The sequence below is a fragment of the Trichosurus vulpecula genome, chromosome 1 (genome assembly GCF_011100635.1).
Source record: "Trichosurus vulpecula isolate mTriVul1 chromosome 1, mTriVul1.pri, whole genome shotgun sequence".
In the NCBI taxonomy this organism is placed as follows: Eukaryota; Metazoa; Chordata; class Mammalia; order Diprotodontia; family Phalangeridae; genus Trichosurus; species Trichosurus vulpecula.
The window spans coordinates 418967164-418988023 of NC_050573.1; the positions used below are offsets into that span (position 1 = coordinate 418967164).

Genomic DNA, 20860 nt, shown 5'->3' on the forward strand with positions numbered 1-20860 from the left:
CCACTGACATCCTTGAAGAACACAGCAGAAAGGGCCTAGTTGTAATACAATATCCCAATTCAGAAAGCAAAGCTAGAAAAGGATGAGTAAACAAAAAAAGGCATCAAAAAGAAAGCACTATTACTGAGCCAGGGATATCAAATACATAAACCTGGACAAAGAGGATAACTCCACAATATCAACAACCAAAGCCTCAAAGGAAGAAGCAGCTTGGCCACAAATTCAACTAGTATTATAGGAAGAAATGAAGCAAGAAATAAAAAGAAAGATTAAAGATATTATAAATGAAATGAGAACTCTAGACAGAATTGATAAAGAAGAAATTGAAAAGATATGGGAAAGATTTAGAAAGATTATTAACAGCTTAGTAGAAAAGAGATAAATAAATCCTCACCTAAATAACAGACTCAGTGAAAATCAGAATAGACAAAACAGAAGTTAATGGCTCTGTGATACAAAGAAATATTAAAGAGAAAAGACAAAAAAGGGGGGGGAGGGACTATAAGGTATCTCATATTCAAAACTGACCTGAAGAACAGATCAAGGAAAAATAAGTGAAAAATCAATGATTTTTGACCATGACAGATATGATCCAAAAAGAAAAAAAGCCTGCATATCATATTTTTTAAAATCATTAACAAAATTGCCCAGAACTATTAGAACTAAAGGACATAGTAAAAAGAGAGTCCTCTAGTCATCTCCAGAAAGAAATCCAAATATGAAAATACCCTGGAACATCATAGCCAAAATCTAGAGGTTCTAAGTCAAAGGAAAAAAGAACTCAGGAGACATAGTCAGGATCACACAAGATTTAGCAGTTACCCTACAAAAGGGTGAACACCTCAGAATATAGTATTCCAGAAGTCAATATATAAGGGAGTCAAAACAGAGAAAACTGTACATTGATAGCCCTACAGCATATAAACCCCCAAATTTAAGTAAAATATTAGCAAGGAGTCTACAGCAATATATTTAAAATATGTACTATCACTAACTTGGATTTATGCCAGGAATGCAGGGTTAGTTCAATATTAGGAAAACTATAAATATATTATTATGGCAATAGATATAGAAAAGGCTTTTGTCCCCTCAAAAATGTATTTCTGTTTAAAAACACTAGAAAACATTGGAATAAATGGAGATTTCCACAGCATAGTTAAGTGGTAGCTAGCCAAAGCAAAGAGCCAGCACAACTACAGGACTTTCCAATAAGATCAGGAGTAAATCAAAGATATCCAATGTCATCACTACTTTTACTACTGTTTACAAATGAGAAACTAAGGGGGTGCCCAACAAATGGGAAATGGCTTTGGTTGTTCAGTCACTTCAGTCATATCTGACTCCTTGTGACCCCATTTGGGGTTTTCTTGGCAAAGATACTAGAGCAGTTTTCCATTTCCTTCTATAGTTCATTTTACAGATGAGAAAACTAAGGCAAATAGGGTCAAGTGATTTGCACGGGATCACACAGCTATTAAGTGTCTGAGGACAAATTTGAACTCACAAAGATGAGTCTTCCTGACTCCAGGCCTACCATTTATCTACAGAGCTATCTAGCTACACGGAAAACTACTGTGCCATTAAAAATGAAAACTATTGTACCACAAAAAATTGGGGCAGTGCCAGGGAAGCATGAGAAGATTTGTATGAACATAACCAGGAGAGAACAACTAATTAACAAAAATACTGTAAAGATAAACAACTTTGAAAGAACTTGGATCAATGTACTGACCAACCACAATTCCAGACAACCAATGATGAAGCTTTTTGCCTATCTCCAAACAGAGAGGTAATGGATTCAGGCAGAGTATGGAAAGGGACATGCATTTTTGGACACGGCCATTGCAATGTGGAAATTTTTTTTGTTCGAAAAGGGTTGGGTTTTTTTCTTTTTCCAATGGATGGGAGAGTGTGTTGTCAGGAGGAGGTTGAAAAAAAATACTCATTAACTGAAAATAAAATTTTTTTAAATAACTGAGTTGGAGTGGGGAGGCATCAGATGTAATAAGCACCAGATATCTCCTTTCCCCAGACAACTCTGAAATGCATTTTAACAACACACTAGGGGGAAAGAATCCATTTCTGAAGCAGGTTGTCAGACTGGTGGCACAATGGTTATCTACACCACATGCCTTCTGATCTGAGGAATAAACAACTTAAATGTTGAAATCATCTCTTAAAAGAGATGACTTAAAACAAATGGACACAAATGTCAAGAGTCCTCACATACACACTGCCTATGTCTTGTTTTCCATTGCCTATGAAGATTCACTCCTAATTTTTTAAGTATCATTTCAGTCTTTCATAAACCAAAATCCTGAAATTGCCTGTCTTGTACATGAGACAGTTTCCAAAACATTAGCTCAGTTGCAAAACACAGAAGTACATTACATGAGGAAGAAAGACCACTAACTCAGTACAAACAGAAGAGAAAATGTTAACCCAATCTGTGCTTCTTGAGCTAAAGGCTATTACTACAGCAGCAATGTTAAAAGCTTGCATGCCTAACCATTTCAATGATGGAAATTTGACTGACCACTAAGGTCCTGGTGCCCGCTCCTACCAGAACAACCAGTCTGAGACAGGTCATGAGAGTAAACAAAAAGGGCAGACTTCTGTGGGAGGGCAGGTTACTTTCAACCTAAGATCTGATGGTTCGGTTGTGTGGCTGACTCCAGAAAAAACAAAGTATGCTTTTATCACCACCCTTGGGCATGAGCCAAAGAGTAGGCCTAGCCAAAGACAAGGTGATTTCTGTTAAACTCTCTCGTGTGTGACCCAACAAGGCCAACAGCTGTGAAGAAAAATAGGGAAGGCTCCTGCTATTCAACAATTCAAAAACCAGCTACTATGCATAAGGTATCCCCCAACACTTGGGATACAAAGGCAAAAACAGAACTGTCCCTGCCCTCAAGGAGCTTATACCCTGCTGTTGAGGGAGGGCTCAGGAGAGGGAAAACAGGGACACAGATTAGTAAATATAAGAAAATGAGGTAATGAGCACTGACAGCTAAGCTGGGAAGAGGAAAGACTGTACACAGTCTATCACACCTAAATCCAAGATTTGCAAGAAAAAATTCTAAGAAGTGGAAGTCATGAGGGCTTTACTTCTAGGCGTGAGCCTGATTCAAAATATGCAAACAATAGGCAAGACAATGCTGAGACAAAGAGCAAGAGTATTTTGGCTGGTCTTTGAGGAGGGAGTAATAATCAGAGAAGGGTTGGACAGACTTCCTCATGTCCCAGTAAGGCAGCAGGGAGGGCAGGCCTCCCTTTGTCTTTTGACAAAGCAGGAGACAGAAGAGAAGAGCACGTGTTTCACCCTCTCTCCCTTCTAGGCCAAGGGTCAGAGTAAGTTCTATCTCTACCTGATGCCTGGCCAGCAGCTCAAAGGAACCCAAGCTATCCTCCCCAACCTTCTTTGCCTATCTTATTCTGGCCTCTATTAAAGCATGCCAAGTCTATCTTTTTCTATTTCTATTTCTATTTCTCTCTCTCCCTCCCTCTCTCTCTCTCTCACGCGCGCACACACACACACACACACACACACACACACTTCACCAGGCCCTATTATTTCTTCAAGCTATTTTCTCTTCTTAAACTCCATGAGAAATCTGTCTACACACAATTCTTTTCTTTTCCCTCCTCTCACTCTCTTCCAAACCCTTTAGTCTGCCTTTCCACCCAATCACTCAACTGAAACTGCCTTTTCCAAAGTTAATGATATCTTAATTCCAAAATCTAAAGACTATTTATTATTTCTCATCCTTCTACGGATGCCATTAACCACCCTGCATTCCTGGATACTTTCTCTGCACTGGGTAGGGTGGACACTACCCTCTCTAGGTTCTCTTCTTACCTGAGTACTGAGTACCTCGTTAGCTTGCATAGGTTTAATGAGCACCCCTGTGAAATGACTCCTAGATACATATTATCCATCCCCAGTCACTCTGCTAACCTCTAAGTGCACAATACTGACTACCTATTTATTGTACATTTCATACCGGATATCCTGGAGACATCTCAAACCAGAACTCAAAAGAGAACTCATTGTACTCCCCCCAAAAACTAATCCTCCACAAAATTCCCTATTTCTGTTAACTGTAGCCCTATCCTTCCAGTCACCTAAGTTTACAATCATATTCTCATTCTCTTTCACTTACAAATACACTCACCCACCAAATCTTATCACTTCTACCTCCACAATATCCTTCTTGTCTGACCACTTCTCTATTCACACAGCCTCAACTCTAATCCAATACCTTTCAACTAGACAAAGCGCACAGCTTCGAGCTAAGAATGATCTTTACATTTTTTAAACAAAGTTTTATTGCAGCTGTACAAAAATAGGTGAAGGGTAGAAGACCATTGTTTGCTAAACCTTAAATCAGACTATTGAAATAGCTTCCTAATTATTATCTCTGTCAAGTTTATGACCCTCCATATCCTTTGAATGGCTTCCAAATGGACTTTTCTAAAGTATAAACTGACTCAAGAAATTTCAGAATCTCTATTACATCCAGGATCAAATATAAACTCCTTTCTTTGGCATTCAAAGCCCTCAGAAACAGAACTCAACAAGCTTCTTCAGGTCCTCTCCATGCATACCAAAAGTCCTGCCAAACTGGCCTTACCACTCTATTTCCTATCTCCATGTCTTCGCACTGGCTTTCTCCAATACCTAGAAATGTACCCAGCTTCTAATCGCTGCCACTCAAAATCACTTGTTTCTTTCAAGTCTCAGCTCAAGTGCAACTTTCTTCCTAGGTGACTTTTCCTAGTCCCTCCAGCATCCCTCAATTTAATATTTACCCTTATGTGTATAGGTGGTTTCTTCCACAGAAACAGTAAATTACTCAAAGGCAGGGATTGGTTTCATTTTGCCTTTGTATTCTCTGTACCTGGCACATCAAAAGACCTAATAAATGCTTGCTGACAACTTAATATGGATTCGGTAATACACTTAAGTGTTCCAAATTAATAATAAATATCATAGACCTGTCCAGCAGAGAAGACTTTAAGTATTCCAAAACTATGGGACAATGTCACTTCATTTTGTTTTAAAATTAAAATAAGGGTATCAACATATATTTTATGTTACCCTGGTTTCTCAGAAACTATACCTGTGGAATAAGTCTTACCACATGGGAAAGTCTGCTTATGACACAGACCCCCTTGTAATTCTGGGAAAGCCAATGGACTCCTCAGAATTTTTTTTAATGTATTATTTAAGGAAATGCTAAATTTCAGTTAGGGGTTAGTAAAAATAAAGATATAATTTTTTTCATCCAAATTTGTTGGACACTTTCCACCTTTAGGGGCCATGAAGGCCAAGCTCTAGAAGTGTAGGTATAATTATATTGAGCTAAAAAGAAATCTCAGAGACAGGATCGCCCAACACCCTAATTTTAAAGATTAGGAAACAATGGATCAGGGAGGCCAGGTGACTTGCCCAAGTTTATCCAGGGGGCAAGCATCCCAGATCCTCAGACTCTAGGGCCAGTGTTCTTTACTGTCCCATGCTGTTTCTAGTACAAGCCTGGTACTTAGAGGCTAGGTAAGTTTCAAGAGGCTCATCACTAGGAGTTTGACGGCTATTTAAATAATTTCTTTTCTAGCCACAGAAACTCAAGAAAACATTTAGGGCATGTCACCTGCTATCACAGAAGATAACCTACATTAATGAAATCAATCTTTTGTATTTAAAATGTCCAAAAAACAAAAACACAACAAGGATTTATTCCATTGTGACAAGGGACAGAATTGAAAAAGGCTGCCACACTCCGCAACTTGGGAATTACAAACTAAATACAAGTACGAAAATAGTTCTATTTTAAACTTTATCACAGGAGGCAGGAAAAGACTAAACAATGAAGAAAATATTCCATTGTTCAAAATGTTCTACAGTACCTGCCAGTCAGCAATAAATAAGTGATGAAGCCAAGTAGTATACAGGTATAACCTTCAGATGTTCATAAGTTAAGAGCCAGAAGCCTGGGGCAAATGCAAGTCAGTGGCCCAGCCGAAAGAGAACCTTACTTGTGTATCAATTAAAAAAAAATCAGATGATAAAGCACTGGACTAACTTACCCAAAGAATAACTCTTACTATAAGCTATCACAAATTTATGAACAAGTGTACTTAAGCCATGATGTGCCTAAAGCTTAATACAGCATACTAACAGGACTATAAAAACTATCTCACATGCGTACGGATGTTTCTTGAAAAAACTTATTCCCAAAAGGAGAATAGGTCATGTTTTCCCATACTCAAAAAGAGCTCGTGGTTTTATGCATCAATCTTTACATCTGAAGACAGTGATTAATAGTTCTGGCTTTGAATTTAGAAGCATTCACATCCAGGCTTGTCCACATTACCTGTGCCACCTTGGGCAGGTCAGTTTGTGGGCCTCAGTTGACTCATCTATAAAAAAAAAGGATGAACCAGAGAACCTGCAAGGTGTCTTCTAGCTATAATCCTGTGATACTACTGAGCAACCAAGTAAGCATCAGCACTACTATAATTGAAAGAAAATCGTTTTTTACAAATAAAACCTGATCTACCAAACACCCAAAAGCTGGTCAAGAACTATCAGCTTATGCTCATAAATACCTGGTACCTTAGAATTTTAAAGGTGAGTTTTAACAAAAAGGAACATAAAAACAAAAATAAAAAACATGGTTCTCAAGCATTTTATACACGTTCAAGTCTTCAGCTATTCATGAACAACCCAAAAGTTATTCCTTATCATCCAAGAAGGTCAATAATTCAGTATCTATTATTACACAGAGAATAACTGTGGTCCTATAATTCAGCTGAGAGAATCAGAATCTCAGTATGACAGAATTCCAGTCTTGATATGTTTTTAATTAACTATTCTCCAGTGTTCCAATTCACTGGCATAAGCAACTGGAACCTGACCATCCTAATAATTAGCTTTCCAAAAGTGCAATGCATTGCCTCATTAGGTAATTAATTCCTCATGACCGGAGATCCTCTAGTAAAGCCTAAATGACCACAGGTCAGGGATGTCACAGATTCAGATTTCAAATAAAGGTTGGGCTAAATGAACTTTCAGGCTCCTTCTGATGGGATAGGATACTATGATTCTAACATATGATCTAAATGTAGGACTTCTCAACGAACTAACCCATCTAATCTGTCTGAGTCAGGGCTCTGCCTCTCACTGCTGTGTGAGAGCAGGTAAATCCCTTAATCCAGAGGGGAGGAACCTACAGCCGGGAGGCCACATGTGGCCCTCTAGATCCTCAAGTGTGGCCCTTGGACTGAATCCAAAAGGGCTACACTTGAGAATCTAGAGGGCCACATGTGGCCTCCAGGCTCCAGGTTCACCACTCCTGTTCTCTCTCAGGATGTCTGACCTGTGTGTTGCATAAAAGTCAAATTAGGTTATATACGTTAAAATGCTTTGCACACCCATCAGCACTTTATCATTGCCACTGCCAAACGTTGACATGAGAGAATGCTCTGAGAGTTTTAGGACTATGCAAATTAACAAAAGATTTCTACTGAATGCCAGCCACAGCTTCAGTTCTGTGCTACATCAATCCATCAATAAGCAAACATCTATAAAGCACCTGGTTTGTGCCAAATTGAGTCAGGCCTTAGAGACAGAGATACAAAGGAATAATCCCTACTCACTGAAAGCTTATGTTTTATTTGGGAGATAATAAGGAGATGTAAGTTATATTAATCAGGACTTAACAATGACATCTTAGACAAAATGTAGAAAATATTTTTTTGTACTTTGCTCTGTTAATTTAAAATCCAAAAGAAAAAGAAATTACATATCCAAGTAATACACCACCACAATGAAACAGCAACACAAAGCCGCAGTTATGTGCCAACACTGCACATTTAGAAACAGGATTCGTGGAAAGAGCTAACTCATTCTGTAAATATGCACACAAATTTTAAACTACAAATGTTCAACAAATTTCCAGCCAATGCTTAATTTCCCCTTCTCCCCACAAAAACTTACCAAGAGGTTTCTGCACTGGGAAACTATAAATGCAGAACCTACTAAAACCCAGCAGCTTGAGTTATCTCTGCATAAAATGAGGAGTTATTAAGTTGTCCTAAAATAAGGTTTGGGTTTTGCTTTTCTTTCTAGCTTCATAAAAACCCTTCAAGTGTAAGGTCTTATGTGCTGAGAAGGATTTTGTTATATGTTAGGGTTCTGAGGTGTTCAAGCCGACTAGCATCAAGAACTATGGAGCTACACATCCCAGTTATACAACAGGTGTTAAAAATCAGCAAAAATGTGGTCTATGGATCCACAAATCCAATCCTTTTTATGTTTCATTGTTCACTACATGCAATTTTACACTATACCAATAATGTATGCACTAGTGAGAAAATCCCGCTGACCTCTAGTTCAATAATCAGATGATTCGATAACCTCCCTACACTGATGATCACACTCTCTTCATGACACTTTCCACCGACTGACTGGCGTTTTGTGACACTTCTTCATGGAATTCATCAGTCAGATCCATCCTTCTCAGTCACCTTCTTTAAGATTTTCATGTCTTACCCTTTTGTGCAAAAGATGCAACTCAGGGCCATGCCCTGGGCTCCAGCCTTTCTCACATTCTCTCTATCTCCAACCCTGCCAAATTCTCATCTCCAAATTGCCGAATACTGGATATTTCCATCTGGATGTTGAATAGGTATCTCAAATCCAGCACCATCCTTCTCACAATCTTCCAGGTTTACACCCCAAGAGTCATCATAGAAAGCCTTCTAAACTGACTCTACACCTATGATGCCAGGATTTTACTCTCATCCATCCAACCTATATTTCCTCAGTTGCCAAATCTTGTCAGTTCCATTTCCTTAACGATCTCTTGAATCCATCCCCTTTCTCTCCACTCATAATCACCCTTGTTCAAGCTCTCATCATCTCCCAATCAGACTACGACTAGAGCTAGATCAGTCTCTCCCCTCTACAATCCATCCTCCTCACAGCTACCAAGTGATTTCCCTAAAGTGCAGGTATGGACGTGTTCAGGAAGTTTCAATGGTTCTCTATTACCTTTAGGACAGATAGATGGTGCAGTGGACAGAGCGCTGGGCCTGGAGTCAGGATGACTGACCTCAAACAGTCAAAGCTGGCCTCAGACACTTACTAGCTATGTGACCCTGGGCAAGCCACTTCACTGTTTGCCTCAGCTTCCTCGTCTGTAAAATGAGCTAGAGAAGGAAATGGTAAACCACTCCAGTATCTTTGCCAAGAAAATCCCAAACAGGTTCATAAAGAGTTGAACATGACTGAAACAAATGACTAACAAAAATTGCCCTGAAGCTAAAACATAAACAAATGAAGGAGGCAACATGCAAATTACTAGGAAGATGTAGACAGTGTAAATAGTAGGTAATCTCAAAGGGAAGGCACTGAGGGAAGGAGGAGAGACTGTGAAGAGCCTCTTGCAGATGGTGAGATTTGGACTGAGTCTTGAAAGAGGCCAGAGAATCCAGGAGGCAGAGCATTCTAGGAAAAGCAGATCACAGAAGGTATGGAAGGGAGTAAGGCATAAGAGAGTAGAAAGATAGGAAGGGGTTTTCATGGCCAAACAGAGCAGATATTTGATCCTGGAGGTGTGTAACAGGGAACCACTGGAGTTAGTATACTGAGTAGGGAGGATGGATTGGACTGAGACTTGAGATAGGGAGACCACCCTGCTGAAGCAGACCAGGTGAAATGAGGGTTTGCACGAGGGTGGTGGCAGTGTGCACGGAAAGAGATAACGAATGCAGAAACAAGACCACAAGAGGATGGTGAGTGCCAGTGACAAGCTGTAGATGACAGACTGGTGACACACATTCTTTCCATCTCACAAACTTCATACTGCCCCCGAACTGGGCCCTCTTCCAGGTGCATGTGTGGCATTCCTTCATTCTTTTGCATTGACTATTGCTATGAGTAGATCGATTTCCAAAGGTTGGCCCAAGTGACATTTACAATCACTCTGTATTTAATTTGTATTTACTTATTGGTGTAAGTGTACATGCACATACACACGCAGGCTTCCAAACAGAATGTTTGCCCCCTGCCTTCAGGGCCTATCCCATTTTCATATTTGCACCACGGGTACTTAGCATAGGAGCTGGCATGTCATAAGCGGCTAACAAATGTTTCTTGAGATTGACTGGGTTCAATCAATGACTTTGCAAAAGAGTCATCCACTGAGTCATCCATCAATGGGGTTGGCAAGGTTTTATTTAAATGAATGTTTATTATCACTAAAAACAAGTTATAAAAAAAACCATACATGAGAACAAAATTTTCTCCATTTTCAATCCCCTTATACATGCATGTCTTACTAACTAGTCTACAAACTAGGTGAGGACAAGTCTAGAGTAAAAAGGTACAAGTTATCAAAATAAGCAAATAAAGGGAACGCATGACTCATGCTCCATTTCTTGGGCTTTACAGGACTGAAACAATACTGTGCATGCATCTACACAACTTTCTTTTAACATTCACACTTGTAGCACTCACACAACAAGACTAAAAGCAAGCCTTGTCCTCTTCATGTGACTCTCTTACTCTGGGTCTTATAAAAGCTAAAAGGATCCATAATAATATTTTGCTGCTGAAAAATCCTTTATTTTTATACAAGGAGATCCAGAGCAGCATTTACCCTTTAAATATTAGGTACAAAAATGAAGTCCATCTCTCAGAACTTGAAAGAGACATACTTCACTGAAACAGATGGTACTAATTAACGGATAATATGAGGAGGAGTAAATAGCAGACTCAAAACCTTGGTCTATGTTTGGCTGAATTTGAAGTCACCTGTCATTTCCATCTAACTGTAAAGGAAAAAGGATGGCCCTCTCTGGTCCTGAACTGCAGTTTCTGTGACAAGGCCACATAGAGGCAGGCTAACTAGGAACTGAACACCAAAGGTGACTCTGTGGGCAAGGTTCCTTGGCCTCAATAGCAAGGAAACCCTTCCTTTGCCTTTTGAAAAGAAAAACCACTTGTTTTATATTGTTTTATATTTCCTGAAGATGGAGTTTTGGGATTTGGGGGGAGTCAGGACTACTTAATTCTTTGTATTTGCATCCCCAGTGCCTAGGAATTTAACCAATCAACAAGCATTTATTAAGCATTCATCATGTACCACCCTCACCTTTTTGATGATGCCTTAGATTAATTCCATTTCATTTATTCGCATCACCCTCTGAGTATTTGCCAATACTGTCCCAACTGGTAACAGACATATTATTGTAGAAAAAACTGTCAGAAAATGACTATGTCCTGAGGGAGACCCATCAGAGAAAGGATTCTTAACCTTTCTTGTGTAGTGAAGCCCTTTGGCAGTGAAATGAAGCCTATAGACCCCTTCTCAGGGACATAAGACTACAAAGGAAACCAATATGTCTGAAATATAATTGACAAAGTTTTTTGTTTTGTTTTGTTTTTTAAAGTTCATGGACAGAAGGTTAAGAAGAAGCCTTGTATGGAAGAACACTGACTGTCACGCCCGTTATTATATACTGTCTTCCTCTCCCTGTCTCTGCCCTACCCTGTCCCCCTCTGCAACCACATATCTCATCAACTCCTACCATCCTCTTTAGTGTTTCTATGACACTAAGGATTGTCTAAGATTCTCTACCTTTTCAAAAGCTAGAAAACAAGGTGCAAGTTGACTGCTAGGCAACATGGTAACTACACTTCCAAGCTGAAAACATGGGTTCTAATGACAGTTCTGCCACTTTAAATGTGCATTCTAGTCCTAGGCTATCCCTTAAAAACCCTATATAAGACAACTGCAGCTAGCCTAAGTCTCATTTTCTATTCTCAATTAGAAAATGGAAAAGTAAAATTTAAGACCATTTAGGGAACTAACAGGGGCACTGGATGAACACCACAATGTGTGTGACTTGTAAGTTTATTGTAAGAAGGGTCCTCTATAAATGATACTGTAGTGATGTCTGATGTTAAGCTCAAATTCCTAAAAAAATAAAATAAATAAAAGGACTGGTAAATAAATAACACCGGCTTTCTCAACAATTTAAAATGAAGTTCAGTCATTATTCTGCAACCTCAATGAAATACCCTCAGGAAAACAAAAGCAAATGAACTGGGAATACCAGCTCTTCATTCATATATTATAACTAACTCCCTAGCTCTGACATTCTCTCACAAAGTTACACTGAAAAAAACACCACCCTTTTCCCAACTCCCTCTCCTCTTCCCTGAAGTATGACTTTCAAAGGCTCTGTTCCGATGAAAGGAATGGAACTGAGTCATCCAGACAGTTGGATTCAATAGGTTTAGCCTGTGCCGTATTTTTCCGACTGGGTGGGGAAAGAAAGGGAGAAAATGGATTCTCACAGCTTTATGTTTCCATTACAAACTCCCTTGTTTTTCCTATACTCTCTGTGTTTCATCTAAGGGCTGCCAAAAGTAATGGACATGGAGAAATACTCTGTTTATTGCATTAACCAGAAGTCAGCACATGGCTGTTGAATATGGAAAACAAAATGCTGCCATCAAAAATCATTATTTGATGAACTTATATTAATATACCTACACTTAAGACTACATGAGATCACTTATCTATTCTTACCATTACTTTATCTTTGTAGAATTAGGTTTTGATGTTCTATTTTGGTAAGGCAGCTTCCATACCTAATTTGCTCTTTTAATTCATCAAGGCTTCACCTTGATTTTCACTGTCTTTAGACCATCTTTTACTTCCAATTTTTTATTTTCTACAGAAATAAGGTTTTACAGTTACCAGAGACAAATGTCAAAGTCTCCAAAATGTTCCAAGCACGAAAATCAACTATGTGAAGTCTTTTGTCAAAAATTCTATTTTTCCCCTTACAACTGAAAGCAAAATTGGGGGATCCCATTAATGTAGCATTTCCAAATCCAGTTTCTATATTTTTTTACTTTCTCTTAAAGGCATCTGGCCTTGCTGCTTCCTTCCTACCTGGATTTGGCAAGTCAGCAAAAAATACCATCGTGAAGCCAATTTTACACTTTTTGGAATGAAGAAATAAACACAGAGCTCTTCTAAGGGAAATACTCCATCCAAAACAAACTGCCATCTGGAGAGAGTTCTAGTTCAAAAGAACAGGGCCTCCATTTGCCAAAATACAGGATCACCATTAATAATAATCCTGGTGGAAAAATGGTCCTGGAACCATAAGACTATAATAATCATAAACTTTATATGTAATTGCAATGAGCCTGGGATGCATCAAGGGTGTCCAACAAATATGTTATACTTTTCAATTTTTGACACCCAATGGTCTTGTAGGCAGGACCCCCAAATAAATGTCCAAGCCTCTGTCTTTGTCTCTACAATTTCCCAAGAAACAGTGCTTCACACCCTCCTAGAGTGCCTCCCTGCCTGTGACTTCTGTGCCTTCTCAGCTGTGACATCCAGCCCACCTGCTATACACTAACTCCTCCCTACTGAGTTTTCTCTGAGTCCTTCCTGGTGTCAGCCCTAATCCAAGCTTCAGGGCCTTCTCTCCAGCATTCCATGGAGAGATCCCAGACCACAGCTACCATGACATGCTAGCTTCAGTCTCCTATCTCAACTCCTAGGGCTACAGCTGGGCTTCCTTCCTAACTGCTGCCCTCCTATCACAAGACTTCAATATAATCTTGATACTCCCTCAGGTACCCTAACCTTCCAGTTCCCAGGCCTCACAGGATTCCACATTATCACCTGCCACAAAGCTGGACATCAAAGGTAAGCCCCAGTCTAATCACCCTTCAGTGGACATTTTTCCAGCCACCCATCTTCCTGAACTCATTCCTCAATGACCAAGGAACTTCCAGCCTGATATACTCTCTCCATCCCACTGATTCTGAACCCCTGGCTATCAGTGTACAAAACTCTTCCTAATTACTGCTTCCCTTCTGCCTACTCCCCTTGTTTTCATCCCTCTCAACCCCCACCCTTCTTCCCAAACTATGACCATATACTGGTGAACACCCCTTCCTTGGTGTTCTCTGGAACACCTAAACCATAGGTAAGAAACCTTATTTCATCTGAACCAGTTCCCTTTCTCACTCCTCTCAGAGACTCTGATCCCAGCTACGACATGACATGACATCCCTGGCCATGCCATCCATCACTGCTTGCACTCTTCTCCCACACACAACAGGGTCCTGATCCTGGTAGAGAATGAGAATTCTCCCTGTCCCTCACTGCCACCTTCAAACTCTCTAACATCATCACTGCAACTCTGAGGATCAGTCATCCATATTTATCACCCAATTGAAATTCTGGTAGCTGTTACTGATTGACCTCCAGGGGAGTTCCTCTGCTTCCTCAATGAATTCAGCTCTCTGACTCAGTCTCTCCCCTCTGTGCATACTATCTCCCATCTCATCTCTGCCTTTTTATTAGCTGGCCCCCATATCAGAATGCTCAACTTCCTGGCTTCCTGCTAAAAGTTCTCCTTATGTAAGAAACCTTTCTTGATCTCTTGTAAGGGTAGTGCTTTCCCACCATTTTATCCTGTGCATATCCTATTAGTACATAGTTGTTTGCATGTTTTCTTCCACATCAGAATATGATCTCCTTGAGGGCAGGGATTGTATTTTACTTTCTTTATGACCCCAGGACACAGTGTCCCGACTTTGTGTCCAGAACATAGTAAATGTTTAATAAACGCTTGTTGTTAACAAATAGCAATACCTGTAAACAATTCTCATCCATTCAACCAGGAGCCATAAGTGTTTATCTGAAGTTAGACTTTACCTCACATTACAGTTTTTTAATTCTAATCAAACCCAATGACAGATTTAGCACTTGAAGCCTGTCTGCTGATTTGTGTTATTTTGCTCTGTTTATATAATTTCTGCTTGTAATTTCTGTTTGTGTTTGCCCTGAAGTTCGGGGGGCTGATCTTTCCCCCCTGAACTAAGTGAACTAAGTGCTATATGTATGTTTGATTAAACTGAGATTGCTAATGCCTTAAAGTTGCTTTCCTTAGAAAAGCAGATCAAACCTGTGCTGGCACACACACACACACACACACCATGAATACAATTACAAAACATTCTTTACACAAATAAAGATCTGAGTAACTGTAAATATTGATCACGGGCAGGTAGAGTCAACATAAGAAAAAAGACAAAAAGACCACCTAAACTGTATATGTACAACCTACATGGGATTACATGCCATCTTGGGGGTAAGGGGGGAAGAGAAGAAGGGGGAGCAAATGTGGAACTCAAAAACTTATGGAACTGAGTGTTGTAAACTAAAAATAAAATATAATTTTTTAAAAAAGGAAAAGATAAAAATGAAACAGATACAAAAGAAAACGTTAGGCATGCAGGATAATTAATTTACTTATTCACTGCCATAACAAAATTCATGTGAAGAAACAAAAAGTCAAGGATCTCAAAGGAAATATTTTTAAAAGTGGGAAGGGGGCCTAGTGGTATCAGATCAAAATATAAAGCAATAATCATTGAAACAATTTGGTACTATAAGAGAGCAAATTCAATCAGTGGAATAAATAAGGCATATTAAATACAGAAGGAAAAGACCCTAATTCAATAAACCCAAACACCCCAGCTACTTAAGAGTAAAAAGTGACAAAAACTATTTAGAAAACTAACAAGCAATGTGGTGACTAGGTTTAAAACAATACTTCACATCATATACCAAAATAAGCTCCAAATAGACATATAAGATAAAAAGGTTACATCATAAGCAATTTCAGGAAACCGAGGAAGAAATTACTTTTCAGATTTATAGGGGAAGAGTTGATGAAAATACAAGGGACAGAAAGATCACAATATAAAACAATTTTGATTAGACAAAATTAAAAAGCTTTTGGATGAACAAAATCTATGTAATGAAAAAGAGAAACTGTTGGGGGAGGGGAGTGAGAGAAAAGGAAAAATCTTTGCAGCAAGTTTCTATGATAAACATCCCATATTCCAAGATATAAAAGGAACTGATTCAAATGTGTAAGAATCATTCCCCAATTGGTAAATGGTCAAATAGACAAACAGGTTTTTTATAAAAAAGAAAGGCAATCTACCAACAACCATATAAAGAAATTCCCCAAATCACTAATAAAGCAAATTTGAGGTTCCACCTCACACAAAAAAACAAGAATTGTCAAAGGGGTATAGCAAAACAGGCACACTGATAAACTACTAGGGGTATTGTAAATTACTCCAACCATTCTAGAAAGTAATTTGGGACTATGCACAAAATGTTACTAAGCTCTGCATATCCTATGAACCAGAACAGATACCTGCCCCTCTACTGGACCTATGCCACATGGAGATCAAAGACAGAGGACAAGGACTCACCCTCATGAAAACATTTATAGAAACTCTTTTTGTAGGAGCAAAGAATGGCTGAACAGGTATGTGAATATAATAGAATAATTTTATGCTTTAAGAACAAAATAAACAGGTTCAGTGAGACCCAGGAAGCATGAACTGATGAAGTGAAGTGAGGAACCTTTATATAAAAACAGAACAATATTGTAAAGACAAACAACTTTCAAAGACTTAAGAACTTAGATCAATGCACCTGACCAACCACAATTCCAGAAGGATGATGAAGAACACTACTGACAAAGATGTCATGGACTCAAATGCATAATGAGACATACAATTTCCAACATAGTTAATGTGGAGATTTGTTTTGCTTGAATATGCACGTTTGTTATAAGGGTTGATTTTTCTCCCTCCCCCTACCTCCTCAGTAAAGGGGCAGAAGAGAGAGGGGGGAAAAATGTTTATTCATTGAAAAATAAAATGAATTCTAATTAAATAGTATGGGGGAGGCAGTAAACTGGAACACTGAGAAATTGGAAAGAATGAAATAGTCAAAATTCTTAATTCCTATAACCTTTGGCAACTAAATGGTTTAAAAAGATCCCAAGCCCCAACCTCTAGAAACTATTTACTACTGCTGGGCAAAGCAGCACACCCTGACTTCCTTCTCGCATTCAACCTGACTGGCCTCAGCTTTCCCGACACAGGCTGGCATGAGGAGTCAGTGTCCCTCAGTCTTGGTGGTTGCCTAAAATCCTATCCAGATGATGTGCTAACCAGATGCATTTTCTCTTGGAGATGATTAGGGCTATGGTTAAAATAGTTAGGGGCAGCTAGGTGGCACAGCAAATAGAGTGCCAGCCCTGCAGTACAGAGGACCGGAGTTCAAATCTGGCCTCAGACACTTGATACTTACTAGCTGTGTGACCCTGGGCAAGTCATTTAACCCCAATTGCCTCCCTTCCCACCCCCCAAAAAAACTCTAGTCATTCAATACATATCTATTTACAATGTGTTCTTTAAGACCTGTTGTAGTAAGCTGACACTATTTACTAAATAGTATCACAGTGGTCTGTCTACAGATGAGGACACTTTTAAAGAAATCTATTTCTTAGAAGTTACTTTCATTTGAAGAATATGACTCTTCACATTTCAGACGAAGGAATGCTAAGTGGAAAAGCAGGTTATGAGAGTATTTCACTCCACCAGGGTTTCCACAATCATTTTTTTCTTTCCTTGGAACTAGTCCAAAATTTGACATTTCAACAACACATGATCAACAACATGAAGTCACCACCTTGCCAATATTAAATGCCTTATGCTGTTCTACCACTGAGTCTTTTTGTGAAATACAGTGTCTGACAACATAATACCGAGTCATCTTCTCACTGCCTCCAAATAAGAATAATCTAACAGGTAGATCTGTGTTCAATTCTGGGTTTTACACTTTTTTTTGTTTCTTTAGCAGGGCAATTGGGGTTAAGTGTTGCCCAAGGTCACACAGATAGTACGTGTGTCAAGCGTCTGAGGCCACATTTGCACTCAGGTCCTCCTGACTCCGGGGCCGGTGCTCTACTCACTGTGCCACGTAGCCACCCTGGGTTTTACACTTTTAAGAAGAAAAGTCCAGGAATGTACTCTACAAATACTTGAAGGGCTAGCCTCAAGGAGTGATCAACTTCCTGTTTAATATTATTCTAAAAAGACTGAGGTGTGAAAGTTAAAAGGATACTATCCTTCAGAGATGCTGTAGAAGGAATTCCTAAATGGGGAAGGGAAGGGTGGGAGGAGGGGGTTGGATTGAATGACCACTCAGTTCTCCTGGAACATCCAGAAGCTGTGAAGATGCTCTTTTTGTGACAGCAAAGAATTGGAAACCAAGGGGGTGCCAATCAAGTGGGGAACGGCTAAACAAGTTATAGTCTATGAATGCTGTGGAATACTATTGTGCTGTATGAAATGATGGGATGGTTTTGGAGAAATGTGGAGAGGCGTTTATGTACTGGTGACGTGACCAGGACCAGGTGGTAAAGACTGTGAAAGATTTAACAACTCTGCTCAACAAAATGACTAACTGTAATTGCAGAGGACTCATGATGAAACATGTTACACATCTTCAGATAAAGAGGTGATAGACTAAAGAATGCAGATGAAAACTTGCTTTTCTTTTCTTTCTTGTTTTCTTGGAAAGGGGCATGGCCAACATGGGAATTTGTTTTGCTTGACAAGGGGAAGAGGGGGATGTCTAAGGGAGAGAATTCAGATCTGAAAAAAATTTTAATGATGCTATGCAATTTTTAGTGCTTTGTTGTAAGATATGAAAAACAGTTGAAGAGAGAAAAATTTGCCCCTAAATGTTCTTAACAGAGGCAATGAAAAATGAAGAAACTGGAAAAAAGAACCTCCTGGTGGTCACACTAATTTGACTATGTCATAATAAATATCTCATCATCACAAGACCGTCACTCTCTGGACTACGAACACAATAGATAAAACTTAGAACATTAAATAATAAGCACAAGTTTTCCTACAGGACAACATATTTCACACTTACCTTCCCTGGTTAACTATTACTGAATTTCCCCGACATGGGAAGTTTTCGATGTAGCCATCACTACAGTTGAATTTTGTCCAATCGGGGTCACAGACAGCTAAGAAGTGGGGTCTCAGTCTGCCTATGGAGTACTTGGCAATGTCTGTCAGGGACTGGCTAGCAGCCGCCCCAAACATAAATGTCCCAACGGCTTTGTAAATAGTGGCTATGTAGTTATTCCTGACAAAGGAATTTGAATGCAAGAGATTATAGTAAACAGACAGGGCTTCTCCAAGAATCATCTGAAAGAGAGAGACAAGAGATGAATGTTAAAAAACAAAATTCAGTAACTAAAAAAATTAATAGAGTGAAAATTGTGATAAAATCATGACAAAGTAGTGTTCAAAAGCACAAACTATATGTTTCTACCAATGAAATCCTAATAAAAAAGATCCCAAAAATCATTTTCATTTCTGTTGGATGCTGGTTAAGTAATTATGGTTGAGACAATTCAAACCCAATTACGGTTGAGATGATTCAAACCCTTTCTTTTTGCTGGTGCCCAGTATTTAACACAGTGCCTGGCACAAAGAAAAAGTACTTAATACTTGTGGCCTTGTTTTTCTTTGACCTCTATTTTCACAGCTTTAAAAGGTCGATTACATTGGTGTCCTTTAAATGGAAGCCTTCATTTTTCAAAGAGTGCGAACTTTCCCATACTAGCCATTAAAGACTCAACTGGAATACCCTCTATGTGATGTATATTTTATTCTAAGTCACATTTTCATTTACCCTTGACCTTTCTATGAAAAAGAAATGTCTGCTTTGCCAAAAGGGTGGTAATTTGAGGAGGTCAGCATCTGAAGTAAAGGAACAGGGACTGAATACTATTGCCAAAGGTACAAAGAGCATTTATTTAGCTGATGGGGCCTCTCCATTCCATCTTTCCAGGAGATCTTTAAGCCAGACTTCCTTTAGGAAGTCTTAATAAAACAGTCACTAAAAACCTGCTTGGTTTTTTCTTCCCCCTCCTCAAAAAACAGACATTTCAAATACATCTTTCCTCATCTTTTTTTTTTTGCACTTTTGGCAGAAATTAAGTCAAATCTTCCCATAAATCTAACAATTGTGTGAGTTTTCCCAGATGTTTGCTATTTGTATATGAGGATAACAATATTAATGATAAGTAAGGCACCTGAACCAAGAGCATCTTTACTGGAAAGACTGAAGTATCTTGGTTCAAAAATCCTAGTTCTGCTACTTACTAGTTTGTGTGATCAAGAAACAAAACTCTCTGGTACTCATGTCCCTCATCTGTAAAATGAGGAATTTGGAATATAAGATCTTTGAGATCCCTATCAGCATTAAATCCTAGTGTTTTAATGATCTTGAAGTCACAAAAGAAAGCTTTCCAAAATGTTTTATTCAGGCCAATATGCTTGGAAACAGAATAACAAATGGCTATAAAAAAAGTATTTACTAAAAAATAAACCATTCTCTGGCTACAAGAAATAGAAAGACAAAGATATATTCAGAGAATCAATGGAGAACCAATAATTTGTCGTGTTTTGACTTTTATCATGTGGTTTTAATTAGTGAAAGGGAATGGAATAGGCCAAAGTGCAATTTCAAATGGCAAGTCATTTATTAGTTTCCATATCTTTAAATGCACACATGATTTTAGAAAACAAATTACACTGTAGTTCAAATTCCATCTGTATAGAGTGGGGCTACCTACATGATGGAATTTAGAGGTAACAATGATATCTGAGATTCTGGAATTAGAGACTCCAGGGGAATGGGATCTTAATCCTTGCATATGCCCCTCAAATGTAGCGCCCTACAATGAAAAGGGAAGAGACTCAATAAATCGGGGTTGGGGGGATAGGCATGGAGTGAGCCCCAAGGTCTCTGGGAAGGTGGGGCTCACCTGAAGGGAAGATTACTTGATTCTCTAACAACCCCAAGTGTTTTCCCCTTGTGGAAGGTTCTACTTAACAACTGCCCTTTAAGCCACA

General features: G+C 39.0%; 1 protein-coding gene across 2 annotated transcripts in view; it reads right to left on the minus strand.

Moving 5' to 3' along the window:
* Positions 1–20860, minus strand: part of PLPP1 (phospholipid phosphatase 1) — a 119805-nt gene that overhangs the window by 27450 nt on the left and 71495 nt on the right. For both annotated transcript variants that reach the window (XM_036760863.1, XM_036760853.1), the window contains exon 3: positions 18864–19144. In XM_036760863.1, coding sequence (XP_036616758.1) covers positions 18864–19144 — 281 coding nt within the window. The remainder of the gene's footprint in view (positions 1–18863; positions 19145–20860) is intronic.